The sequence below is a fragment of the Fusarium flagelliforme genome, assembly GCF_020744385.1.
Source record: "Fusarium flagelliforme strain FIESC 12 MPI-CAGE-AA-0113 chromosome Unknown B0J16scaffold_3, whole genome shotgun sequence".
NCBI lineage: Eukaryota > Fungi > Ascomycota > Sordariomycetes > Hypocreales > Nectriaceae > Fusarium > Fusarium flagelliforme.
In genome coordinates, this window is record NW_025763505.1 from 4947671 (window position 1) to 4974036 (window position 26366).

General features: G+C 48.3%; 11 protein-coding genes across 11 annotated transcripts; 4 read left to right on the forward strand and 7 right to left on the reverse strand.

Annotated features, from left to right (window-relative positions):
* Positions 1–686: 686 nt before the first annotated feature.
* Positions 687–2559, forward strand: B0J16DRAFT_371366 (uncharacterized protein). Its single transcript, XM_046130403.1, has 2 exons — positions 687–2227; positions 2275–2559. Exon 1 carries the CDS (start codon positions 812–814, stop codon positions 2201–2203), a length of 1392 nt encoding a protein of 463 aa, XP_045985441.1. The 5' UTR covers positions 687–811; the 3' UTR covers positions 2204–2227; positions 2275–2559.
* Positions 2560–2686: 127 nt separating this feature from the next.
* B0J16DRAFT_339828 (SOR/SNZ family-domain-containing protein) lies at positions 2687–3979 on the reverse strand. The gene has a single exon (XM_046127594.1). It carries the CDS (start codon positions 3800–3802, stop codon positions 2873–2875), a length of 930 nt encoding a protein of 309 aa, XP_045985442.1. The 5' UTR covers positions 3803–3979; the 3' UTR covers positions 2687–2872.
* Positions 3980–4363: 384 nt separating this feature from the next.
* B0J16DRAFT_339829 (PdxT/SNO family) lies at positions 4364–5613 on the forward strand. Its single transcript, XM_046127595.1, has 2 exons — positions 4364–5054; positions 5105–5613. Exons 1-2 carry the CDS (start codon positions 4813–4815, stop codon positions 5565–5567), a joined length of 705 nt encoding a protein of 234 aa, XP_045985443.1. The 5' UTR covers positions 4364–4812; the 3' UTR covers positions 5568–5613.
* B0J16DRAFT_116902 (ankyrin repeat-containing domain protein) lies at positions 5603–7726 on the reverse strand. The gene is made up of 2 exons (XM_046121550.1): positions 7253–7726; positions 5603–7205 (listed from the first exon to the last, which is right to left on the reverse strand). Exons 1-2 carry the CDS (start codon positions 7654–7656, stop codon positions 5639–5641), a joined length of 1971 nt encoding a protein of 656 aa, XP_045985444.1. The 5' UTR covers positions 7657–7726; the 3' UTR covers positions 5603–5638.
* Position 7727: 1 nt separating this feature from the next.
* Positions 7728–8556, reverse strand: B0J16DRAFT_116906 (uncharacterized protein). The gene is made up of 2 exons (XM_046121551.1): positions 8327–8556; positions 7728–8276 (listed from the first exon to the last, which is right to left on the reverse strand). Exons 1-2 carry the CDS (start codon positions 8470–8472, stop codon positions 8144–8146), a joined length of 279 nt encoding a protein of 92 aa, XP_045985445.1. The 5' UTR covers positions 8473–8556; the 3' UTR covers positions 7728–8143.
* A 903-nt stretch (positions 8557–9459) lies between these two features.
* B0J16DRAFT_383396 (nuclear distribution protein PAC1) lies at positions 9460–10943 on the reverse strand (the record flags this gene model as incomplete). Its single annotated transcript, XM_046131328.1, has 3 exons — positions 9460–10629; positions 10682–10850; positions 10906–10943. 3 exons carry the CDS (start codon positions 10941–10943, stop codon positions 9460–9462), a joined length of 1377 nt encoding a protein of 458 aa, XP_045985446.1.
* A 1602-nt stretch (positions 10944–12545) lies between these two features.
* Positions 12546–14009, reverse strand: B0J16DRAFT_303385 (uncharacterized protein). Its single transcript, XM_046124669.1, has 2 exons — positions 13734–14009; positions 12546–13685 (listed from the first exon to the last, which is right to left on the reverse strand). Exons 1-2 carry the CDS (start codon positions 13920–13922, stop codon positions 12675–12677), a joined length of 1200 nt encoding a protein of 399 aa, XP_045985447.1. The 5' UTR covers positions 13923–14009; the 3' UTR covers positions 12546–12674.
* Positions 14010–14618: 609 nt separating this feature from the next.
* On the forward strand, positions 14619–16170 carry B0J16DRAFT_339838 (Alpha/Beta hydrolase protein). Its single transcript, XM_046127596.1, has 3 exons — positions 14619–15374; positions 15508–15861; positions 15924–16170. Exons 1-3 carry the CDS (start codon positions 15009–15011, stop codon positions 16095–16097), a joined length of 894 nt encoding a protein of 297 aa, XP_045985448.1. The 5' UTR covers positions 14619–15008; the 3' UTR covers positions 16098–16170.
* A 2453-nt stretch (positions 16171–18623) lies between these two features.
* Positions 18624–21055, reverse strand: B0J16DRAFT_303387 (tryptophan synthase beta subunit-like PLP-dependent enzyme). Its single transcript, XM_046124670.1, has 3 exons — positions 20614–21055; positions 19727–20568; positions 18624–19526 (listed from the first exon to the last, which is right to left on the reverse strand). The coding sequence occupies exons 1-3, from the start codon at positions 20799–20801 to the stop codon at positions 18787–18789; spliced, it is 1770 nt and encodes a 589-aa protein (XP_045985449.1). The 5' UTR covers positions 20802–21055; the 3' UTR covers positions 18624–18786.
* A 762-nt stretch (positions 21056–21817) lies between these two features.
* On the forward strand, positions 21818–22993 carry B0J16DRAFT_413902 (uncharacterized protein; the record flags this gene model as incomplete). The annotated part of the gene is made up of 2 exons (XM_046133398.1): positions 21818–22825; positions 22876–22993. Exons 1-2 carry the CDS (start codon positions 21900–21902, stop codon positions 22991–22993), a joined length of 1044 nt encoding a protein of 347 aa, XP_045985450.1. The 5' UTR covers positions 21818–21899.
* On the reverse strand, positions 22980–26151 carry B0J16DRAFT_116990 (uncharacterized protein). Its single transcript, XM_046121552.1, has 2 exons — positions 25915–26151; positions 22980–25846 (listed from the first exon to the last, which is right to left on the reverse strand). Exon 2 carries the CDS (start codon positions 25714–25716, stop codon positions 23170–23172), a length of 2547 nt encoding a protein of 848 aa, XP_045985451.1. The 5' UTR covers positions 25717–25846; positions 25915–26151; the 3' UTR covers positions 22980–23169.
* Positions 26152–26366: the final 215 nt, after the last annotated feature.

Here is a 26366-nt window from a genome sequence, read left to right on the forward strand (position 1 = left end):
AGCATCCCGCATATTTACTCAGCAGAAGCCGCTTTCCTTGTCAGCTTGAAGAAACATCATGACCAGGCTCCTGGAAACAGGTAACAGAGCCGATTGGCTAGGTAACCCTGAGGCCTTACAAACATAGTCTGTGTCTTGTCTCAGCCACTTCTTTGATGAGTAGAACTCACAGCAAAGCTGAACAGGGATTCATACTTATATATTGATTGAATCCCCATGGCAGGTCTTTGACAGCTGCAATCTCTTTTCTGCTGGTAGCGTTTCCACCTAACAATAAGTTACCCCTCACTAACAATAGCATCCAACAATGCTTGCAGGCAGCTTTTGTCAATACAATCAATAACAAATGCTTGCCTGTCAGAATATCAATCCCAGTACATCTCTGCGGTATACACTTCTTTGAACAATGTCTCTCCCCTTTATTCATGCTGAAAGCTCAACAATATATCTCCTCGTGGCTCTCTATGCTCCTACAAAGACCTACATCTGAACTTTCAGCAATCATCACAACCAAAAGAAACATTCTAGAATGATTCCTCGATAAGCCATCCTCCCAAAAGGAAGGGCAACACTTTGTCTTCATACCTCTGATTGGTCTCTTAACCAAGCTGTTTTGTTAATGCCTATCTCTACCTAGAGACGCAAGTTCCTCAAAGAGCATCCAGGTAAGAATCTCAACTTCACTTCCTCAAGTTCATTCTTTGTACGAAGCTATCTGGTAAGTCCATCTCAGAGTATAAATGCCCATCCTGTTCCTCTCCCCGACTATTCCACTTTTTTCCAGTTAAGACATTCTGAACAATCGCCCATCATGGCTGGAGAAATCGACTTTGACCATCTCCTTTCCCTCGCTAACCGCCCGAACTTCGACCAGTGGATCGACGAGAGCTTTCACGAAAGCACTTCAGAAGTCGACTTGACGAATATGGATCTCCTCGACAACTTTATCAATCCGGAGGAGCATCTTGATCGACTTGGCACTCCTTCGGAATTTCTTGAGGAGAACGACTTTTCGCCTACAGTGACGTTGAGCGAGTCTGGCAACATGGAAGAGCGAGGGTCTTCTTCTACCACTCTTACACCTGCTTCCCGATCTTTAAGAGTTGATAGTGCTGAGCGGGTCTTGAAGGAGTATCAGCAAGAGGGCCAGACTCGACCCCAAGGTATTCAGCAGGTTCAGACGCAACCTCAGGAGTTCAATCAGCTTCAGCCTCAGGTCCCGGACGGATACCAATTTCCACTCCAGGTTCAGGACCGCAGTCAGACTCAGCGTCCCGCCCAGACCCAAGATAACAGTCAATCTCTGTTCCAGAGTCCTCCTGGGTATCAAGTTCCAGCTCAAGCCCAAGCCCAGTATTTCAAGCCTGAGAACCAATCTCAAGGATTTTACCAATCCTTTCGTCAGCAACCAATCTTCCCGGTCCCTTACATCCAAGGACTCCTGTCTCCGCAACAAAACCCTTTCATGCAAGCCATCATCCCGCCTCAGCCAAATCAATCTCAACCTGGGTTCAACTTCACAGCCCCCGTCAAACGTCCAATCCCTTCGAACCGCCCGACCGTTCTGAACCGCCCAGTCCCAGGTCCTCCCACCGAACAACCCCCCAAAAAATACCGCCTCTCACATCCTACTTCCCAAAACAAGGACCAAGCCTGGCTCGTCCCTAAACTAGAGCAGTTCACTCGTCAATACCAAGGCTACATCCCCTTTCGTCAGGCCGCCCAGCGCGTCGAGGCCATTCTCCTCTCCATCTCCTACCCTCCCGAAACCGCGGTAAAAACCTGTATAGCCACCGACCCAACGTTTCCACGATCACGGCAAGACGACTGCATTCGCATTCGTGAAATATTCGAGGCCATATGCGACTGGTCCTCTCCCCGCGAATGGCGCGCCAAGATGGGTCCTGCGATGGCAAAGAAATGGACGGATGAATTCATAGCGGATCGGAAGGCCAAGGGTCTATCTGAAGATATATCGAAGCTTACTGAGAAGCAACTTGCGCCACCGCCGGAGAGAATGCCTTCTATTTATATGCAGTGGAAGAACGTCATTCATCAACAACTTTCAGATATCGAGATTGAACTTCTCTGCGCAAAGATTCTGAACGAAGCTATAAGTGCCCAGGAGGGAAAGAACTTCGTTCCTCTATGGAGCGGCCAGGATTCGCAGTGGGAAGAGTTTGACAGTTTCGAACAGCGCTAGAGCCGCATTCTGACTGCCTTTCGAGTGAGTTCTGCCTTTCTGATACTCTAGTATCCTACTGATACCTCCAGCACAACAAAGTCTTGATTCACTCTGCCCTTCGGGCACCTTGGATCTCACGAATCACAAACTGTCCTTATGCGGAATCTCGTGTAAGTATACCTACGGTACCTGGTGGCAATCACTGACTGTTCATAGCGCAAAGACCAGAACAAAGCGGGCAATGATCGCAAGCGAAATCTCATTGAAGTTGGAAATGGGCAGAAGAGAGCTATGAGCGAACAGGGTGGAGGAAAGCAGAAGCGACCCCGCATTTAACTTTGGAGGAGTGTGATGTTTACATTCTATATATGGCGGATATTTGTATTTGGAGGGATGTGGCCGGTTATGTATCCAGATGATATGGCAGGATTTGTGGCACACTACCTGAGTGGATGTTAGACAACTCATGTACATAGACTGTCACCTGTCAAGAAGTTGTTGCTATCACAATATCATGTTTGTTATTACAGACTGACAAATTGCTAACACCAAAGATCATCGTGAAATTGTTGTCATTATGGTGTTAATACACCCGCTAATACTCATGTACACCCCCGAGATGTTGTATCCTTTATTTTCCTTTTCCTTTCCTTTTACTTCATGTTGAATAAACGCCAAAACAAACCCTTACCATCCTCGTCCAGAATACTTCTCCTCAGGCTTCATGCTATCGCAGTTGATTCCAACCATAGCCTCGCCCAGCCCTGTGCTGCACTCCGCAAGAACCTTGGGGTCCTTGTAGTGTGTCGTCGCTCGCACAATAGCCTTGGCACGCTTCGCAGGGTCTCCAGACTTGAAGATTCCGCTGCCGACAAATACACCGTCGCAGCCGAGCTGCATCATGAGAGCGGCGTCAGCGGGAGTGGCGACTCCACCGGCGGCGAAGTTGACGACAGGTAGACGGCCTAGTTCGGCGGTTTGACGGAGGAGCTCGGCGTCGACTTCGAGCTTGCGGGCCAACTCGCGGATGCGCACGATGCCGCCTTCTGCGAGGGCTGCCTTGGCTTGAGCGATGTCGCGGTTGACGGTCTTCATGTGGCGGACTGCCTCGATGACATCTCCAGTGCCTGCCTCGCCCTTTGTTCGAATCATAGCAGCACCCTCAGCAATTCGGCGGAGAGCTTCACCGAGGTTTTTGCAACCGCACACAAACGGGACACTGAAAGGGCTCTTCTCGACATGACTCTCATGATCAGCAGGAGTCAGAACCTCGGACTCGTCAATGTAATCCACACCAAGAGCCTCAAGGATCTGACACTCGACAAAGTGACCGATACGGGCCTTGGCCATGACGGGGATGGTGACAGCTTCTTGGATCTCCTTGATCATGGCAGGATCAGACATGCGTGCCACGCCGCCGTCTTTACGGATGTCGGCGGGGACGCGCTCGAGGGCCATGACGGCGCAAGCACCGGCTTCTTCGGCGATGCGGGCTTGCTCAGCGTTTACGACATCCATGATGACGCCGCCCTTGAGCATCTGGGCGAGACCTGCCTTGACGGTGAAGGAGGACTTGTTCTCGCCATTGGAGGCGTTGTTGGAGGAGTCGTTTGTCATATTGGAGGAGTTATGAGGGATGGAATAGTAGAAAGTATGGGTGATGAGCTTGGGAGAGAAAAGAGGCGAATTGAGGGGGAAGACTCGGTCTTTAAGTTTATTTCTGCTGAGTCACAAAGTACCTTGAAGACCAGCCTACAAAGAACCTCTAGACTTTCCAATACAGACTACTCCGGCCGTCTGCGTCCGCCTCCGCCTCCGCCGTCCGTTTTGCCTCCGATTTGCACTAGAAACCCCCGGCATTGTACTCCGGACCATGCATTAGAGGCACTCTCTGCCGAGAGTATGTCACCTATCATTGGGTAGCTATGACACATGTGCCGCGGTCTAAGAGCGGCATTTCTCGGGAAGACGAGGCTCAAGTTTGTGATAGACATGCATGGAAATCTGAGGAGATTCCAAAGAAGGGTTGCGCGGCTGCATGCATGAGCATGAGGGGCTTTGCATTGTTCTAGATGCTTGTGATATCATGAATGGAATCATTTTGTTATCTTATCTATATCTTGCATAACTTGCCACTATCCATTGTTGTTACTGTCTATTGTTCTCAGCCATTGTTCTTTCAATTCCTGGGAATAGACTTTTACTGACTCAATAGCACACCCTCTTCATGTCATTCCCCTCATATTAAACTACGCTCCGGTTCTACTAACAAAACTCCGGGTCATGATCGGGGTAGCCCGGAGGTGCATCCATGCGCGTCCTGCATAAAACCTGCATGAGACTAATGCACAATCTTATCCTCTTTGGGTCACTCCGGTACCCTCAACCAGAATCTGGGGAAGGGAAAATCATACAGACTGTCATAGAAGATCAAGTCAAAAAGAACCCTTGTGACTAGCAACTTTTTTTTTTTGCCTTCGGATCATGGCCCCGAAAGTGTCATAGTTTATTTCTCTCCGTTATCGCTCTTGGCTTTATCTTCGTACCATTTTGACTTATCATCTTTACTATCATAACACTCTTTGAAGAACATCTCGACAAAGATACCTCAAAGAACAAGCTTCATCATGATCAGTCTCACAGTCGGCGTTCTAGCTCTCCAAGGAGGCTTCTCAGAACACATCGATCTTCTCCAAAAAGCAGCCTCCCATCTCTCCGTCTCCAAGAACAAAATCCACTGCATCGAAGTCCGCACAAAAGAGCAACTCGATCAATGTAGCGCTCTAATCATCCCCGGTGGCGAGAGTACCACAATCTCATTCGTCGCTGCTCAATCTGGACTGTTGGAGCCACTTAGAGATTTCGTCAAGTACGTTGACCTAGCTCGCGCAAAGGATTAAACCATACTAACAGGTACAGGATCCAAAAACGACCAGTCTGGGGAACTTGCGCTGGTCTCATCTTATTGTCCGACGAAGCAAACGCCACCAAAAAAGGCGGCCAAGAACTCATTGGCGGTCTCGCAGTGCGCGTCCATAGAAACCACTTCGGTCGTCAAACGGAAAGTTTCGAAGCAGGCATGAATCTGCCTTTCTTAAACGACGATAAACCCTTCCCTGCTGTTTTTATCCGCGCGCCTGTTGTTGAAGAAGTCATTGGCTCAACCACTGACGGGCGAGCGCCGGTGGAAGTCCTGGCAAAGTTACCTGGTCGAGTGGATAAGATGAAGTCTGGCGTTTCGCAGGCTAATACAAAAGATGACTCGGGAGATATCGTTGCTGTTAGACAGGGAAATGTTTTGGGAACCAGTTTTCATCCTGAGTTGACCAAGGATGAGAGGATACATATTTGGTGGTTGAAGGAGATTTTGAATCAGCAATAGATGGGATACATAGATGGCGTTATAGAAAAGAAATTAATCATTAAGGGTATCAACTACATATATACCGTTTCTCATACCTTACCCATCGACACCTCATATCCAGGCGGTGGTGAATGCGCTCGCGGCCTTGCCTGCGAAGGGGACGTTCCAAATCCCAGTATCTGTAATATCTCAAGATCACCCATCGACTGCGCCAGTTCAGCAGGAGAAATACATCCTCCAACATTCATATCCGCCCCATGAGCCTTCAACAGCTTGATCAACTCCGTATCCCGTCTTGAAATGGCCTGCATCAACGGTGTTCTACCCTTCTTATCTGCTGCATTCGCATCAGCGCCTCCTTCGAGAAGAAGTTTCGCTTGATCCCTTCTTCCATGGTCGATGGCGTAAAGGAGTAGTGTCTCGCCGCTGCTCATCTTCTTCTTTGTGTTGGCGCCAGCTTGGACCATCATTCGTACGAGATCTGTAGAGCCGGTCTCCATGGCGAAACAAATCGCTGCGACACCCCATGTTCCATCTGATACATTCGGTGAAGCGCCGTGGTCAAGCAACATCTTGACAACTCTGATCTTGTCATTCTGCGAAAGCTTGCTATCGCGCAGAGCGAGTACGAGAACAGGATGGCCAACAAGATCCTTTGCACTAGCATTCGCTCCATGATCGAGGACAAGCTGCGCCATGTCGAGTTTCCTCTTATTAACAGCGTCAACCAGTACTGAAACACCGCTCAAGTTACTCGAACTTGGATTCGTGCCGCTCTCGAGAAGAAGTTTCATCATATCCATACGATCCTGGCTTGCGGCTATCGAAAGCAGCGAGTTACCGGACATATCGGTGGTATCTGCATTCGCGCCATACTTGAGCAACACTCTCGCGAGTTCAATATTGCCCTTCTTGACAGCTTGTGCAAGAACTGGTCTTCCCGACATATTGGTCGTATTCGGCTTTGCACCGTTCTCGAGAAGGAGTTCAACACCTTCTATGTTCTCGCTGTTGCAGACGTCGACAAAGTAGAACTGGCCACTCCAGCTGGCTGCGTTGGCGTTCCATGTTCCTTGTGCGATGAGCATTTTCGCAACGGCAATGCTTCCAACGGATGCGGCGAGGAATACTGGTGGGATTTTCATATCCCTCGAGTTGGTGTCTGCGCCAGCACCTAGAAGGAAGCGAACGGCGTCTTCTTGGTTGGCTAAGATGGCACAGCTTAGTGGTGAGTTGCCCTCTCCGTTGCGGCCGTTGATGTTGGCGCCTTGGGAGAGTAATCCGCTTATCTGCTGGACATCACCGCGGAGAGCTGCTTGGCAGAGTGCTGTAGATAAGGGATCGGGTTTCGCCCAGAGACCTGAAGTCATGGCCTTGAAAGAGTTTGTCAGAGAAGACAGTCCCTTGGTGAAAGGCGAAGTTGGCGGTTCAACACTGGGTGACTGGGAAGAGGAAGCTTGAGCGGGTTGGTATGGCGGAGGCTCCAAACCACCTGGCATAGGTCCCTTGCTACTCGAAGCATAAGAGTAATTCTGCGATCCAGAAGAAAGAATATCCTTGGTCTGCTCAGCCTTCTGGCACGCCTTTTCAACATGATCAAAGACCTCTCTGCCACTCTTACCCTCAAGAGTAACGTCCTGCTCATCTCGACTCGTCCTATCATCATTAGCTTCAAGATCACATCCATCATTCGCATCACTTACAAAGAAAGCACCTTGACGAAAAACGCAAACAGTCGCGTATACGCCAACAAAGCATCACTATAAACCACCAAAAACACCTCATCCAACAATCCCAACGTCTCCGCCTGCAGTCTCATAACCTGCTTATTCAAAACCGTACTAACAACATCACACGATCCAAGACTCTGACTCAACGTCGTCTGGAAACGACCGGATATAGCACTTGCATTGTTCAGCGCCGTCTCAAGATATCCGACGTGCTGATGAAGCTGATACAGCCTGTTCGCGAAAGAAGATAAGCGCTCATCAGTCGTTTCAAGCGTGCCGTTTAATTCATTGAGTTCTTCTGCACTGGAGAGTAATCGATGGGAAATACTCGAGCCAAGCGAGGTAAGAGAAATAACCGAGAAGCCGTCTCCGTCCATGATGTGTGGGGTGGCGGGAATAGTGAGATTCAATGTGGGGAGATTTGATGATCGTGGAGAAAGAGGCGAGGATATATGTGCTCTTTCTCCTCTCCAAAATCTCACTCAAACTAAACCACTTATAGGGCTGAGAGTAACGGAAAACGCCCTGGCTAGGTAAGGCTGAACAGAGAAGCGTCGTGTGCGGATTACGCGGTCTCCCAATCCCATCAGAGGCTCAGCTTTGGCTTGGCGGCCTCCATCGAGGCTGTAACTTTGCAGTGCAGGGACTTATGATAGGTTCGCGATTTGACTACGCCGTAGAGCGACCTGCCTGGTTAATTCAAACATTACGTTCAATGCAGCAGATAAGAACAGTTGAGGAAGATGGCAAGGTTACTATCAACGAGTCCTCTTACGAATTCCTTCCCTCCAAACGAAAAAAACACACATCGCTTACGCCATCGCGCATGACCTCATCCTTCGTTCTCATTTTCGTATTCCTCGCTTATTTGGGACTTATGGGCTTCTTGGTAGCGCCCTCGATAGGTTCGTCCTTCGCTTTGTCAGGTTTTCCCATCAAGTAGAAGAAGAATGCGCCAATTCCAAGACCGACTCCTAGAAGCGAAACTATTTGAGCGCTGTATTTGCGATTAGCATTGATAATGGTAATGAGTGGAGAGATACTCACTTGCCGCCCTTGGCCTCAGGTTTCTCCGTGGCTTTGGGTCCAATAGGTTCCTTCTCGATGCGTCGCAACAGAGATGTGCGAAAGCCGCGCTGGATAGCAGGCACGGATGGCTTTGAAGCCAAAGATCGAACAATGCGAGCAGACATGGTGTTTTATCGGTGGTTGTTACTTTAACGTGGTAGGTTGCGTTGTCTTGTTGATGTTGCACAGAGCTTGACGAGTTTTAGAATGGAAGCTTCACTAGAAAACAAAGCTCTATTTTATGGAAGCTCCTAAAGCTCGAAATAATGACGTTTGTTTTCTACATTTCTCAACTGAATCAAAACAACTGTGGGACTCTATTGATCGTGGCGTCATTGATGCGTACGTGCAATCGATCACTGTCATCATCGCTGCAGAATGATTAGTACATTACAAGCCACCGAGAAAAGAAATCAGATCATAAATATTCGATCAATTGCAGGGAATTGATCCTTTGCTGGAATATGAGCAAGTGTATGAGTGTGTGGTATACGCCTTACGCTGAATGCAACGGATCTCCATGAAATAGATATGAGCTCGTGTATTCGGGAATAGAGTCCTGATGGTGATAATTACCGACTGTAGATCATGCTCAGCTAACATCACAAATTGTCTCACATCTCTCAACTAATCTCGCTCAATAGGTGAATTAAAATAAATACGTAAAATTTCCGTTCTATGATGCCCCTAACGTCTATGCCAGCTGTTTCTTTTCTTTCTTTTTTTCTCTTTCAAAAGAAGAAGGTTTTTTTCCTTTCCCCGCCTCATCATTCTTCTTCAAGGGTCCGTCCTCGTCGCTTCGCTTGGGTATCAAACATTATTCGTAAAATTCCCCATGCAACCAACCACACACGCAATTTGACGGGCGGGAGAAAGGAAGTTGAGTTTGTTTTGTTATGGTAAGATAGGTAGAGGTAGGTTTCCTGAGGGTAGAAACCACTCATGTTCGATACGGTCGTTTTGTTGGTTCCCAAGTTTCCAGGCTATTCCGACCGTTCGAAAGAAGAGAATCTCTGTCAAGGGTTCGTCAGACCTTGGCGCGAACCTGCATCATACGTCGCGGACGAGGCCACTGACTGTTCTGTTATGTCCAATACTCGCTGGTTATCCAACTATCGTGAAAAGATTCGGAGAGACATATCTACACTTCCGGTAGCAATAACGCAGCGGATCTGCACATCTTGAGGTGCTGCCGCCTTCTTTGGGGTATCGCCGTTTGCTTCTTCAGTTGGTCCCTTATCCTTGATGATAGGTGGCGCCCATCTCAAGCTTGTGATGAAATGCTCGTGGGATCCTTCAACGGTCTTGACACACTTTCCTTCTTGGCTAAGATCCCAGCATCGAATCGTCTTGTCGTCGGAAACAGAGAGGAGGAATTTGCCGCTTGGATGGAATACCAAACCTCGAACCCAGTTGTCGTGACCAATCAACGTCTTGATGCATGTTCCTCTACCGTCCCACAGTCTGATTGTCTTATCTCTGCCTCCCGTTGCCATGAATTCGGCCGAACTGCTAGCTGGGGGTGGCTTCTTGACTCCAGCCAGAGTAGCCAAGTGCGAATAAGCTGCTGGTGGCGCAAAGGTACAGCACTCGACGAAATGCTCGTGTCCAATCATGACAAGCTTGGCTTCAGGGTTCGCTACCGAAATATCCCAGAGCCTCACCGTTCGGTCGTTACCGGTCGATAGTAAGTATTTTCCATCCAACGAAGGAGAAACGTCGCGGATCCAATCGGCATGTCCTCTTATCGTCTTGACGCAGTATCCTGTCGTAACATCCCATATCCTCACTGTAACATCTCGACTAGCGCTCGCAAGCAGGTTTCCTGATAACGGAGCTCCTGGTGCTCCGGAGGGTATAAATCGGACGGCGCTTACGCTATGGTCGTGACCGGGTAGTGTTCGGATGTTTTGGTACTCGTTCGAAGGGTCCCAAAGCTTGATGGTTAAATCGGAACTGCAAGACGCAAGCAGTGTGTGACCTTTTGGACCACCGTAATCGAGATCGAGAACCGCTTTGGTGTGACCTTTGACCGTCCTTTCAAGCTCGCCAAACTCCCAATCCCAAATCTTGATGGTGGCATCTTCGTCTCCCGATGCAATAGAGGAGAAAATAGGGTGGAAAGCGACGCAGTTAATGGGCGTTCGATGCGATTGAAGGACATGTCGTGGAGGACCGGCTGGAAGCCAGGAAGCTGGGTCTCCTCTGCGATTAGAGGATGTCGGTGTAGCGCTATTAAGTTCTGTCTGGAGGGCCTGGTTCTGAGCTTCTAGATCCATGATCTACACATGTCAGTCAGCCAGTAAACAGCAAAGCGCACTCTGCATAGCTTACCTTTTTTTGTAACCGCACAACACTGGTCCATTTCTTCTCCAACAAGGTCTCGTACTTCTTAGCGGTGGCCGAATCGAAAGCATCCTCTCCAAGACTGAGCTCCGTCCTCAAGGCATTGGCGCTATCCTGCAGGTTATTTGCGGCGAGGTAGGCGATGATGGATTTATGCCTGCAGCACGGTCAGATAGGCAAATCATAAGCTCTCGAAGCTCCTCTGTACGAACAGCTCCTCAGCCTGCCGGCTCGTCAACGTCCGGCTCATGATGGCGGTGTGGTATGCGGCTCCTCTCCAACAGTAGTATCCCAAGATATCTTATCGTGTAGTGGATAGACTAGTTTTGGGTTGTGAGTTGTGTCGATTCGTTGTGGTTGAGGTTCAGTTTGGTTTCGTGGAGAAAACGGCGGGGGAGGGGCGGGATGAAGTTTTGGTGGGAGCTTCGTTTCGTGACGTGTCTGTGGAGGACAGACGCTTGCGCTGAAGAAAGACAGAGATAGCAATTGTTGAGGGAGGATCTGCCCAATGAAGGGGATGTTTGTCGGAAATTTTGTTTCAAAGGCGGTAAGGCTCATGCAACAAAGGAAATACCGACTGCTATAAACAAATGCGCAGCAAGCAAGCAGCAAAGAGCGACGCGGTATCGTCTCTCCAGGGGCATCAATGGATTCAAAGAGCGGTGCAGCTAGCCTGGTGAACCGTCAAGGTCACGTGCAAGCTGGAAGATACGGTTACCCTATACCATTTGTGTCGGTTGCATCGACTAATTTTGTGGTAAGATTGACTGTTGTAGTTCAATAATGGTGGGTTCATGTATTGATTTCTTGTTTGATTAACCTTCTTGTCTAATTTAAATCATATAAGCTGATGATAAACCCGTTGATTGGGGTATTGGTTGTCGTGTTGAACAGTCATTGCCATGTTGACCGTTGGTGTTGACAATGAATGGGACAAAACAAAATGAGCACAAAGAAAGAGAATAACCAATAACAGAATCTCGTTTTCGCTACTCTTCTTTCTAACTACTTCAACACCAATCAAACTGTTCAAGTCAAGAAGTGTCAAGTTGGAGCATACCTCTCTACATGTACAGCGGTGAACCCCTGTCCGAGAAACCGAACAGCAACCAACATGCACCATGTCAAATCGTCTCAGAAAACTTCTTTTGGCGTCAGGAACACCTAGTCACTGTATATCCAAATTCATGAGTCTAAACTGGCAAGATCGTTAGATGAACACGTGATTAAAACCCACCATTTCGTAGGAACAACTAGCACAACTCCCGGCACGAAGGATTAACAGTATGGGTATCCGTACAGACAACTTGGACCAACACATGTCAAATCCTTCGCTACCAACCCAAGGATCAATATCCTGTCCAGTGGATACAGATCATATCACAAAACACCAAAGTCGCTAAATCCTTCGTCCACGATCGGCAGCCTTACCAGACGCTCGAGCCAAGTGTCAGTGTCAAAGTTAACTTCAACCAACATACATACAGGCATGCCCCTAGTACCGAGTGTTGGTTCAACCAACGCCACGGGAATGTGCCTAGTCAGTTACTATTTCCGGACAATTCTTCTCCTTTTCTGGAACGACCTTATTATGAAGATATCTAACGTCCTCTGCCTTTGGCCAAGTCTAGCTAGAACTTGACGAGAATCTTTCGGGAATACTGAGACTTGAGTTTTGTGCTGGAATGTTGGTGAAGACAAACGTTTTTGCCGTGGCTTATGATCGATCGGGCAAATGGATTATGGGTATTCCCGGCGTAGTGGAAAGTTAAATGTCATGACATTCGTGGTTGTAAGTCATGCGCACTTATACATATCATTCAATGATAATGATAAGATGGCAATAGTGAGAGTAGAGCAGTATCGATGTAAAATAAATTGCTTGGGTATTTCATTCTAAAGAGAGAAAGACGCTATCGCTGTCGCTATGTTGGTGTTTGTCACCCGCTCATATTATCCAATATCATGAATGCCGTGTGTCCTAATTTTGTATACTCGACTGGTGAAACTCCCTATGCACTCTAATCCCCTGAAACATCTCCTCATCGCTAGTATTTCCATCCACCCTCGCATTATACGTCTTGGTAGTAAGCTCAAAGCCTTCAATGTCGGGTCGTAATCTCGCGTCCGCGGGGACAGTCGACTCGGTATAGTGGGCACCCTTGATGGGTGTGTCGGAGTCGTTGTCGTCAGGGAGGCGGTAGAAGTTATTGGAGGATACAGAAGTGGAGTTGTTGCTTCGACCACCGTTGTTGTTGTCGGACTTGAGACCCTTGGTAGATTGATCGCCCTTGGATTGTCCGTTGCTGCGAATCGTGGAGGCGAAGCTGCTTAGACCGGTGAACTTGGCGACGAGACGGAGGACGGGCAACATGGTGGGGAGATTCGCGGAGACGATACCGGCGGACATTTCGATTTCGGTCCATCCTACTGTCGGGGCGAGGGTGTAGCTCGGATCTTTGGCGTCGTAGGTGAAGAGCACGCTCGTTCGGTACGCTGAAGCGAAGACGACGAAAGAACCGATGGCGAAAGCAGCTGTAAGACCAAGCTTTTCAGGTCTACCGAGTTGAAGTTTCCAGATAGGCGGGATAGGAAGACACAAGATGACAATATCGGTGAAGATCGTCGAGGCGGCGTTGGCGATCCAGGTACCGACCTGGTTAATGCAATAACCCGGAAGATCGGGATACCACAGTTTGGCGACAGGGACGCAGATGAAGATGAAAAGGAAGGTGATGGTGATGACCCAAGCAAAGACGAACGAACCCACAATCCAGGCCATCTTCTTAAAGTAGGGCACGCGGAAGATGCGGTAGTACATGAGCAAAAGACTCAGCTTGGTCCATCCCAGATTCCAAGCGTAGAGAACTTCTGCGACGACGAGCCATTTCGCCATCATGACGATTTGGTCCATGGGGACTTGATCGGCGTGAATACCCATACCGTTTGCGTGCATGGCAAAGATGAAGCCCACGACAACCAAATTCCAGGCCTAAAAGATTAGATTCCGTGAGTGTATTTGGGAAAGAAATGTTCTTACCATGGCGAATAGAATAACATAATCATCCCACCATAGTTTCTGCGCCTTCAGATGTCGACTGTACAACCTCAAAACACACGAAACCAAAGCCAGAACTGTCATGGAAACAACAACCTCGACAGTCCATGGCTGAATGTTATGTCTGTCAAAGCCGGGAAGGCCGGGGAGCTGAGACTCCTGATCAGACATGATTTAAAGAAAGGAACTGAACTGAACTGAGTAAAAACAAAACGAACAAAGACACACAGCACAGTTAGAGTGAAACAGAAAACGAGGGAGAGGCCTGGATATAAAACATCTTCAGTCTATTTACTAGAACCAAATAGTCAAGTCTCCTGCTTTTTTCTCAACATTCGATACGCCGTATTGTCCCCTAGCTAGCGCGAACCCGAGTCTCCCGCAATTCCGAGGGCCCAAACGCGGGTGAAGTCCCAAGACTCTAGTGATAGTCTACCCTGTCAATATTATTCCACGCCAGAAACAGAAGACAACTTGGTGTACCGCACATTAGGGGGCAGAAGAAAAACTTCTTTGACTAAAGAGTCCGGCGGATATCATCCAGGCTCGACTTAGAGTTTGGACTCTAAAGCGCCAAGGGGCACATCATTCCGATTGGACTGATGAGTGGATAAGTGACATTCTCTGTCATATTATTATGTTCTATCTTATTTATCACTTTTTCTTTTCTTTTTTCTGTGCCTCACACTGACTTGGGATCGTTCCTGTACCGTGGCAGTGGTCTGCATACCCCCTGGTCGTCCAACAAATTACTCGCTACAAGGGTTCATCATTTGCCGAGGAGGATCTGATCTGACACATAACCACGTGGTGATGGAAGGATGACAAGAAATTCCGAACATATCAAAAACACATACTGCACAATAAGTCGAATATAAACAAAGAACCTTATGACAAACAACCTCTTTTCTCAACGGTCCGGCCCGTTGAGAAAATGTCCAGTCCGTTCGCAATACAGCCTTACCTTAGTAAAGCGGCCGTTCAGTCCAGTCCTAGTTTCAGCAGCGGAATAGAGCCGTCATGAGCTTCAAAGACCGGAGAACTATCCCCATGCGGATCCCAGGTCCCACAGCTTGATCATCATCATGCCCCCTTGATCGTCGTCTAGGTTCCAGTACAAAAATGGTCACCTCTTGTCTTGAAGTATTCTAGCTTCTGCATCCCAAGACATTTAGTCACATAAACACCAAGCCTTTGTCTCTTTTCTTTTTATCCTTGAAAAAGATCTTCATCACTATTGATATCTCGTATCTCACAATGGCTGCCAAAACTACTATTCGTGTTCCCCACCTTGGAGGCATCGATGCTGGCTATCGTGTCTCAGGCGCAGGAATCGACGCCTCAAAGCCCACCCTCGTTCTCGTCAACTCCATGTGCACCACCTCCTCACTCTTCAACCATCAGTTCGACACAAAAGAACTCACAGATGCCGTCAACCTTCTCGCCATCGAGCCTCTCGGCCACGGCGCCACAAGCGTCAAGTCGGAGCATTTCACTTACTGGGATTCCGCCATCATGAACCTGCAGGTCATGGAGGCTCTTGGCGTTGACAAGGCTTTTGCTCTAGGTACCAGCGCTGGTGGCTGGATCGTTGTTCGCATGGCTCTTCTTGCCCCTGAAAAGGTAGACTTTCTGTTCCTGTTCCCGTCTCTTGGAAATATGGTAGAAACGGTGCAGACTAGACTAAACTAGCTTGGCCATTTCACATACCCAATGTAGTTAGACAGAACAAGACCATTGGCTGACAACATCACAGATCCTCGGTCTCCTGCCACTCGGTACTTCCATGGACTACGAGTCCTCAGTCTCTCGCGAGAAAGGTTGCTGGGACCCAAAGACCCAACTCGGTCCCTTCTTCGAAAGCTGGAGCAGCCCAACTCCCACGCCCGACTTTGTCGTCCCCGAAGTCTGGCGCGGTCTAGTATCATCCGTAGGCTTCGGCAGCGACCCATCACCCGAGCTCCTCGCCTTCTGGGACGAGACGCTCAAGCAGGTATACAGCGGCGACGAGGGCCGCAAGAAGCTCCGCATCGCCGTGGTGAACCTTTTCGAGCGGGACGGTCTTTTGCGCCGCCTCCGAGACGTTAAGTGTCCTGTTTACTGGCTCCAGGTGAGTTTGAGCCTCCACAGGGCTACACTAGAGTCAAAGCTAACCATCGTTTTCAATTTTAGGGTACTGCGGATCCGGTCTTTGGTACGACTGTTCCAGCTGAGCATATCAAGCTGTTTACTTCCAGCCCTGAAGCCACGCTTGACTTTGTTGAGGGTGGTGGTCATTACCTGAGCGCTACCAACCCCAAGGAGATTAACGAGGCTGTTCTTAAGATGATTAAGACGTACGCTTAATCCAGAATAGCATAGATATATACATATACATATAGGATACGCAATATAACACACTAAATCAAGCCACTTTGTCACGTAAATTAAACTTCCAAGGGTCTTCAGCTTCCATGTTATTACCTAGTCTGAATTTTCTAGGCCAAATGTCACCCGGACTGAACACGCGGTCGACTATTCCCACAGTCAAGTTTTGCACAGTGAGTTTGAGCCTCGCGGGCACTAACGTACGGGACGGCGTCTAGCTCTGACGTGTCTCGGGTCATCCCCCGAGTCCCCTATGAAGAGCTTCCTTCAACCCCCAATACCGGAATACACCAAGAGTCCGTTTACCGTGCGCTCAACATCGTACGGTGATCATCCTCCAAGGAACTGCAAACAGCTAAAGTAATATCTGAGACCACGGCAATAATGCAGGAAAAAAATTCCCTAAGCCCGTGTAAAAAGTGATCAATCACTTAGAAAATGTCTGAGAGCAAATGCACGTCAATCGTCTAAAGTACTGTTGGTTCGTCAGGAAGAGGGACCACAAAAGTCGCCTCAAACTTGGGAGGCTGAGTTCAAAACACCAGTTCAATGACTAGTACGAAGTTTTATTATACGGCTGTGGATTCACATATAACAAGCAGACTTTTTGTCATGTTCTGTCATCCGACTAAGTGACCTGAGTCAGGTGGTTGCAGAGCAACTGTCAAAGCGCTGATCAATAACGGTTAGTAGATAAACTCGTCAGCCTCAGTTTCTTTGCTTCTTGGATGAGGTGATTCTGCTTTTGTGACTGCTCGGATCGATTTGTCAAAATCTGGTGGCGGGAATAGGAAATAGGGAGTGAGACATTGGCAGAATGATCGACTTGATTGCCAAGAGCGAGGTTGTCTCGGATATGGATTCAATTGGTGTTATTGTTTCTATTCGATCTGACAGAAACCATGGACGTTTGATATACCATGCTTTAGTATCCCTGTGATTGGTTGTCCTTCTGAGATAGCATACATGGTCCTAACAACCTTCATAAGAAATGTCCTTTGATGACATATACATGCAGAACAACCAATCTGACCTCGAACATACTATTTCGTAGTTCGGCCATTGTGACTCCTTTGTCAATACCATACAAAGAATCTTCCATCGAACTCCAGTACCATAATCGAGAACTAAGGATGGCCCTTGCTACCCGATACATCCGATCGCTCGTTCTTTACCGAAAGGCGACGCTGCGTTGCGAAGAGAAAAGCCCCCTGATGCCATTCTGAACAGCCTGGAAACGCATGAACCGGCACGATTCACTCTCCAAGTGATTAATAAGTCCGGCAAGTGTAGTAAACTCCCTGAGACAAGACCTGTTTGGGCAATGGTAGAGATCCCGCTGATGTCGAGGTGAGTCGAGGTGCTGGTTTAGACTCGAGAGGTAGGGGAACAGGTCGTGGCAAATATAGCACTCGTATTCGCCATAGTGACTGTTGAATGCAAGCTCTGTTGCTTGGTAATGAACGGTTGGTTCCCATTCAAGAAACTGATTGGTGATCAGCCCATCAGGATCTCGTTTCTTAACTTCTTGGTAGAGTGTGTCTCTGTCAAGGGGTGCATTCGGACAACATCCCCTCTCTAGGTGGTGAGCGACACCGCTTGCGGCGTTATAATTTGCACAGCAGAATGGGCATTGAACTCCATTCTGTTGGGAATGAAAAACGGTACTGTTGTTCTGATACTGAATAACTTGATTCGATCCTCCATGTCGGCTCGAGTTCAGGTGCTTGAAAGGTTAGCGACATAAGCTGAAGCGGTCGGACAACGTACCTGCTGGATAGCATTCCAACTGTTAAACTGGCGATCGCAATCACCGCAGTAGAAACATTCGTTGATCTCATGGTTCTCGCAGTCTTTACGACGACGGAACCCAGCGCAGCAAATGCCGCATTCCCAGTCCCATGAGTTGTAATAGGTGGTGACCGTTGTTGTTGTTGTTGTGTACTGGTTATCGTACCAGTGACCAGTCGCATTAAGATGTTGCTCGAGAGCGTACCATCCAGCAGGGAACTCCTTCTAGCAGACCCCGCATGAAACCATCTTTCGACAGGCTTAACTGGTTGCTTTTGGGTGGCTTTCGTGATGTGAAGTGGGTGTGAAGTGGATGTGAGGTTGAAGTTGCGTGCGGTGGGGAGGCGGGAGTTAATGTAGCTTATGAGGAAGGCGCGAAGAAGGTGCCGGCACTTAACGGCTGTGATTCACGAACGGCAAGTGCAGGCACGAATGCAAGGACCCTCGAGCTTCGTACCTGCCTAGAAGCAGGATGGACAATTTTCTACATGACTTCTTCCATGGAGAAGAGCTGTTCAATACCTGGTGTGTCGATCATTGAACAATTACACTGGGAGGTCATCATCCCAAACTACAGTACCGTATCAAGCCGTGAAAAGATTGCAACTAAGAAGCACGATAGTTTTGTATGTATTTTAAAATTGTGGAAGCCGAGTAGAGCGAAGTAACAGCGACTCAGGTGTCGAGCCTGGTATCGTTCATTTTCGTAGAAGCCATCAATATCAGCATTATTTCTGTTCCTACAAATAGCACCCAGCTGTAATGGTATCATAGTGAATGTGTCGACTCAGGCTAACATTGATCAAGATCCATACCATAGATAATACTCCTCCACCTCCATATCCAGCACAATAAAACCACTCTCCAAAGCTCATAATTAACTCAAAGGAACTCCATAGTCCTGACATCCTCCAAAACACCACCTCTCCCCCCTCTTCAAAAGCGTAAAAGCATTAACCCCCTCATGCGCAACCCTACCATCAATCTCCACCACAAAAGGCGCCCAAACAAGCGCCAAATCCCCATGTTTCCTCACCTGCACATCATGAAGCTTCTCCTGAATACTAATACCACTCTTGATCATGTTCTGCAACCTAGTGATGGACTGTTCCATCGTCATGGGCGCTGGTGCATTGGGTGGACGGTAGAGTGTCACGCCTGCGTTGGGAATGAAACATTGTTTTAGAACGGACCAGTTCGGTGAGGAGAAGTCGGCTAGGAGGGCGTTTATGGGAGACATGATTTCTTGTTCGAGATCATTGTCGTTGTCTGGTGTTGAGTGCGAGCGTTGTGTTGATGCTAACCCTGAGATCTTCCATTTTCCTTCAACGTATGTTAAACCGATGAGGCCTTTCTTATGGCTTATAAGCGAACCATCATCTGCACGAATAGACCATCCCGTCCACACAGCAGCTAGCTTCTCATGAATAAACGTTTCTTGGGGTTCATCTATCGCCCATTCGATTTGTTGCATGAGCTTCTCTTCGCCGAGGAATAACTCTCCAAGAGTTGTCTGCTCTAGGGTATCCGGGGAGGATTGAATGACGTAGGATGCTTCGATGAGATAGTCGCTTGCATTGTTGGGCAGGGGATGCTTGGTGGACAGATTGAAGAATTCTGTTATTGTAGAGAGAATGTCATATTTGGTATCTTGAGAGGTACTCATTGTATCTATTTGTAACTCTGATGGTTTAGTGACGTTTGTCGAGGTACAGTTTGGATACATATTGATCCTGACGAGGAATGCTGACAACCTAGCAACCAATGATCGACAACGGATATATACATTTCTATTTAATATCCTCTACTCTAAAGACTGGAATAAGCATTCAAAGCCAATTGTCCTCCCAAATGCGCATAAAGCACATTGCCACCACTAATCTTGCCCGTCTTGATCAAATCCATCATACCCGCCAAACTCTTGCCCTCATAAACAGGATCTGTGATAAACGCCTCCGTCGCAGCTCCAAATCTCATCGCCTCGAGGGTTGTCTCGTCAGGAATTCCATAGATCTTGGCGTTGTAGTCAGGGTTGAGAATAACATCGTCTGCTGTAATGTCGTCCTCGCTGAGACCGATCTTTGAGGCTGTGGATTTCGCGATGCGCAGGACTTGGTCGAATGTTTGTTGGACTTTTCCTGAGGCGTCGATGCCGATGATTTTACGCGCGGGAGAGCCGTTCTTTTGGGCGAGTTTGAAACCGGCGATCATACCTGCAAAGGTAGATCCTGTAACGGCGCATACAATGATGGTATCGAAGAAAATACCAAGTTCCTTTTCTTGAGCTTCAACTTCGAATGCCCATCGTGCGAAACCAAGACCACCGAGCGGATGATCCGAAGCACCAGCAGGAATATAGTATGGTTTACGTCCACTGCTCTTCAACTCATCGGTAAGCTTGGCGAGGGTAGTCTTGTGCTCGATACCGAATGTCGAAGGGTCCAGTCTAACATCACCGCCCATGAGTCTTGAGAGCTGAATGTTGCCGACCTTTTCATAACCAGGGTCTTCCCAGTCGACCCAGTGTTCTTGGACGGTTGCGGCTTTGAGGCCGAGGCTTGTGGCGACGGCTGTGACGGCGCGGGTGTGGTTGGATTGGACGCCGCCGATTGAGACGAGGGTATCGGCGCCTTGGGCTTGAGCTTCAGCTGCAAGATACCTAAACAGTTAGTTGATGTGGTATGTATTGTTGATAGGGACTCACTCTAGCTTTCGGACTTTGTTACCGCCATAGGCGAGACCGGAGTTGCAGTCTTCGCGCTTTGCGTAGACGTTGACCTTTCCACCTAGAGCAGCGGATATTCTGGGGAGTGGTTGGAGGGGAGATGCGCCGAAGAGGAAGTTCTCTCGGGGAATGCTCGCAAAAGGTTCGGGAAGTGTGACGACGGTCATTGTGAATAAAATAAGCAGTCAATGGTATCAAAGAGTATCTATGAAGATTCGGTTTGAATTAGTAGACAACATGATGGTATATAAAGTATTCATCTACTCCGTTGCCGGTGATTGATCATGAGAGCTATCGCGGGGCACTCCACATCGCGGGAAAGGCATTGACGAGTTTAATTGGATAGTCGGTATTGTAGGGCGCAAGGGACACGAGGGGTAGATGTCATGATGGGGAATCCTGGGCGTAAAAAGAAGGCGAGTCAGTGCTATCTATCAATCGCATCGGTGGTAGATGTAGCTTCCGAGCCGAAGTACCGTTTTAGCATGTCATGAATAGATCCACTGGTTTATCTGGAGAGATAAGCGTGTAAGTGATAAGGAATTGAAGGTGGTCTGTTCTGTTCATGGAGATGGGGATGGAGATGAAAGGTCCACTGTGGATATGTTGTTGATGGGAATAAGGATGTGGTTGTTGCCGTCTTGTAGCGTCTTGTAAGCGGAGAACAAGGCGCAATTGATGTTTGGAGGACTAGGTGCCCTGACCTCATGTCCAGTAGGTCGAATTCATGTACATTTCTTGTAGTAGCTGCATAGACTGATCCATCACTTTCAGATCTGTGCATGGAAGGTTGTGTAAGTCAAAGGTATCATGACCTCTAAAGCGGGTTGTCATTCTGTTCTCTTGCTTTAGCTTCAGCGATCCATCCTCACCAAAACCACCAAACAACCTCAAAGACATCACTCCGGATCTAATCAACAACAATTTCCTAACTCCGTCCTCATCTGATCGAACTGAACCCTTCTTACGTCGTTCTATGTATTTTCCACCGTCGTATTATTCTGCTTGTCATCGGTTATAGAGCTTCTGATTGGTCATGACGCTGCTGTAAGAATGCCAAGACTTTTGCAATTTCCTATTTGGGATTGCTCAACACCAGCAATGAAGAAGAGCAAATAATGAGTAGAGTAATATTTCTTGTATAAAACTCATCAAACACCTCATAAAGTCTGTAGTTAGGGCCAGAAACATCATTAAATTATTTTCTATTGCTGTTTCCCTTTCAATACTTTGCAGTCTTTCAGTTCCGCCTGAACATCACCAAAATGCCCTCCAAAAACAACCCAGAATATACTCCATCAAAGTACCTCCCTCCTCTCCCAAACTTCTGGCTTCCAACCTTTATCCGAAACCAATTCCTCACTAAAATCCCTCTTCCAACATGCCCCCAAGTCCAATCTAAAACCGCTATCATCACTGGCTCAAACACAGGTCTCGGCTTCGAAGCTTCACGCCAACTCATCTCCCTTGGTCTGTCCCATCTTATCATGGGCGTACGGAACATAGAAAAGGGGAGAGAGGCAGCGAAGAAGCTAGAGCAGGAGGGTAAAGAGGTTAAGATTGATGTTTGGGAATTGGATATGTGTGAGTATGACTCTATTAGGGCGTTTGCGAAGAAGTGTGAGACGTTGGAGAGGGTGGATTTTGTGATACTCAATGCTGGATTATCACCATCCAAGTTTCAGACTGTCAAGGAAACGGGTCATGAAGTTACCGTGCAGGTAAATCACTTCAGCACAGCTCTTCTAACCCTACTCCTCATCCCCATTCTCAAAACTAAATCCCCAAATCCTCATATAAGCATCGTCAACTCCCTAACCGCTCACCTCTGCACCTTTCCCAACCACAAGCAAAACCCTCTCCTCTCCTCCTTTGACGATCCTACCAACTTCATCAGTCCCGGTGAACGATACGGTGTGTCAAAACTGCTTAACCAACTCTTCACTGTCCGATTGAGCGAAAAGATCAGTACGGATGATGTAGTGATTAACATGGTTGATCCGGGTCTTACGAGCGGTACGAATTTGGGTGGCCACCACAATGCGAAAGGCTTCGCAGGAATGATTATCAGGACAATTTTGAAGATGGTGGGAAGGAGGGTGGAGGAGGGTGCTGCGACGTATGCGGATGCCGTGTTTGGTCATGGAAGGGAGAGCCATGGGTGTTTCTTGATGAGTTGTGAAATTGCTCCGTAAGTATTCACTCCTTGAATCCTCTGGACAGGATGCTAACCTTCATTAGATTGGCGTGCTGGTATTATACACATGGGGATGTTCTGGTTGATCAGGTTTGGAACGAGACACTCCAGGAATTACATGCTGCTGGGTTCGAAGACGATATCGCTGCTTTGGTCACTTAACGTCAGGGTGTCAGAAGAATTGGCCGCCTTAAGCATAAGAGACGAATCAATTTGGCTACCTTATGCAAGTTTAGACCAGTACTTAGGCTACGCCTTAGAGAACAATTCCTCTGACAACCACCTGATTAGCAATAGTATAAAGATAATCATCATTTTGGGTATTTGTCATAACTCATCTAGTCAACAACCTTCAGCATCTCATACGCTGGATGGCTAACCGCCTTTTGTACAATCTTCAGAGGCGTCATCGCAACCTTCTTCGTCTTCTGCGTGACATTGCCCTCCTCACCCTTCTCAATAACCACTTCCTCCTCCTCTTCCTCTTCGAATCCACCTCCATCCAGGAACACCTTCAGAAGACCCTGCGAGTATCCACTGACGAGACTTGTGCCAATCTCATCCGCCTTAACAGGCTTAGGAGCAATTGGATCTCCACCGGACTGCCCGTATCCTGCTCTTCCGCCAGCGAGATTCCAGAAGACCAGCTCTGGCATGTCGTAGCCTGCTTCTTCATACATTCTTTGTATGCGTTCATAGGAGGTGCCCCAGCTGCCCCAGTTGCTCCGGTCTATAGTTTCATCCTCGTCCAGTGCGGCGTAAGGATTAGTAGACCAGCTGGGAGGAGAATGATTTGACTCGCTCGCGCTGTTGAACTGCATGTCACTAAAGACAAAGACACGTTTGATCATGTCCTCGTTCTTCAGGTTGTTCTTGATAGCCATTGGAAGAATCAACTTCTCAAACACAGCAACGAAGTCAGTACTCATACCCCAGTCGGAGCGACTCATGGCCTGAACTTTCTCCTCCAAGGTTGAGGATAAGTCGACTGTTTCGACCGCTGGTATAGAGCTGAACGTGATGAAGGCACCAGCAAACGGAGGCTTGGCCACTTCAGCGACCAGAAGCGACAGACCTATGGCCGAGTCCATGGGAGTAGTCTTATCCCTGAACACAGGAGACCCCATGCTGCCGGAAACGTCACAGACAGCAATACTCGAGTTCATAGTACCAGAGTCCTTGATACGTTGGACTAGTGTGTTCCACTGTCCATCAAGGACTTTACCTTCAATCTGAGCAATCTTCTGCTCGAGGCGTGAGGCACTCGAGGCACCCCCACGTACCTTGTGGATCAAGGTAGACGGCAGAAGAGTAGCTCCGGAGATGTTGGCCTTTCCTTCAGCAACTTTGTCGAGGTACTCATCGAAGTGGTCGGCGTCCTTCTCAATAAACAGCTTGCTGTACTGGTTCATGGCGAGAGATGGAACTCGGTCGTATTTGATCTCCTCGAACTTCTTGTCTGTGATGGGACGTTCGACGATTTCAAGATGCTTTCGAAGAGCAGATACATCCTTTCGATACTCTTCACGAGCGAATCGCAAATAAGTCTCGTGGTTGTCGGTAGGCTGCAGCTTCTCGTTGTCGATTGACGACCTGGGGTACATGATTTCGGCAATGGTGCTGACGATGAAGGTGTGTCGGTCATGGAAGTGGTCGTGCGAAGGAGCCCATTTGCCACATAGCGAAATGGTACGCTTGGCCTTCTTGTCGTCTCCGCGAAACGCTCGGATATCCTTCTCCAGCTGTTCGGCGAATAGACGAGCAACACTCAGGTGCAGTGCGCGGTAAACCGGGTCATTCTTGAAGATGGTTGTCGCAGTCTCGTGTCGGTTTGCCCTTGTTTCCTTCTTGAGGTCCTTTGGGTCACGGCGAACCTTGTCTTTCTTCTCTTCAATATCGGATGTTGACTCGATGCGTCCACTCAAGACTCCAGAGCCTCGCCCACGACCGCGTCCACCTCGACCTCGACCTCCACGTTGACCCCGACTGCCGCGCTTGATAGACTTTCCTCGGATGATACCAGGGTTCTCACTGTTGAGGATGTCGCTAGGGTTATCGAGGGCAGTAAGCTTGTCGTTGACCGCAAGAGCAAGGATGTTAAGAAGATCCTTCCAGTACCCATGCGCAACTCCATTCTTAACATCAAACTTGGCCGCTTCGTCTTGGTTCTCGTCTTCGACAACAACGATATCTTCTTCTTCCTTCTTGGCCTTCTTTTCAATGACTGGGCGGGTCAACCACCGCAAATTAGCCACAAGAGTTAAAGGATGATTCTGTGCCAGCCAGCCAGCACAGCGGTAGAAGGTAACTCGTGAACTCTTTCCCAGGTGAATAGAGCGAGAGTTGAAGATGATTCTAAGGGTGGCGACGGGGTTTTCTTTCCAGGCGGCAGAGAGAAGCTCATTCAGACGCGGGCCAGATACAACTTCCTCGAGTTCGTGGAAAAGATCCACCAGGGCGTCCTCGCTGTTTCGATAAGCCAAGTCGCCGTTTTCTGTCAACATCATGCCTTGGAGGTCTCTTGATGGCTCCTCCTTCTTGTAGTTGATCAGACCCTCCATGAATGGATGCGTCTCAGCAGGTTGAGTTTCGGTTGGCTTTGACTCTGGTGCTGTATCCCCAGAAACGTCCATGGCATCTATGCCTTGACGGATCTCAGCTGAAGTAGAGACAAGAGTAAAGGTCTCAGACTGATCAGCATCAGTCATGGCCTTTTCTGGGCTGGCTTCAACTGCGGCGGCATCGTCTTGACGATGGGCAATTTCGTGACGAAGATGCTCCTCGAATTCAGCCTGAGGTTTTCTCACAGCATCGTCGAACGGGAAGAGAACCGGACATGACGACTTGAGAAACCAAGGGATGTCTGACTCTGTGTTGGAAGCCATGGTGGTGGTGTGACAAGTAAAGTGCTTGCTGAAGAATAAAGTCAAGGAGTTGGGGAATCGGGCAGTCTTATATAGTACGCATGCGTCAAAGTATGTTGGTTACACTTTAAGTCGATAGAGGAGTAAAGTTCTGCGAGTAAAGTCGGTCAGTGAGTCAGATCTTCCATAACTACTAACCAACGACTGAGCTTCCACTACCTGTAACCTATAAGGCGGAGTTGCATCACTGTTGCATGAGGCTGAGTCTGGAGCTTTGGATGCCTGGTGGCTGAACCCAAGAAAGGTAAGATCTCCACCTCGAATAGTGGGTGTTAGTGCAGTTGGGGAATCCGCCGAATAGGATGGTGCGACCAACATGGCAAGTTGCAGCAATTCTTGGAAGGATGCATGAGGCTTGAAGTCATGGCTTTTTCTGGATCGACTTGTAAAGTGGAGGGATTCGCGAGAAAGGAACGTATAGTAAGTCGCTCGTGGTCGAAAGTTACCTGTTTAGCCTTTAAGTTAGCCTTTACCAACGGGGAAGATGGTTGATACTCTTACTGTAACTTGGGCAAGAATTCTCGTCCAAGATATCAATTCTACTGATCCCACCTCTGAAGCCCCTCCCATGAGTCTGTTTGAATGACATCTTGTGTCTTAACATCCCTGTA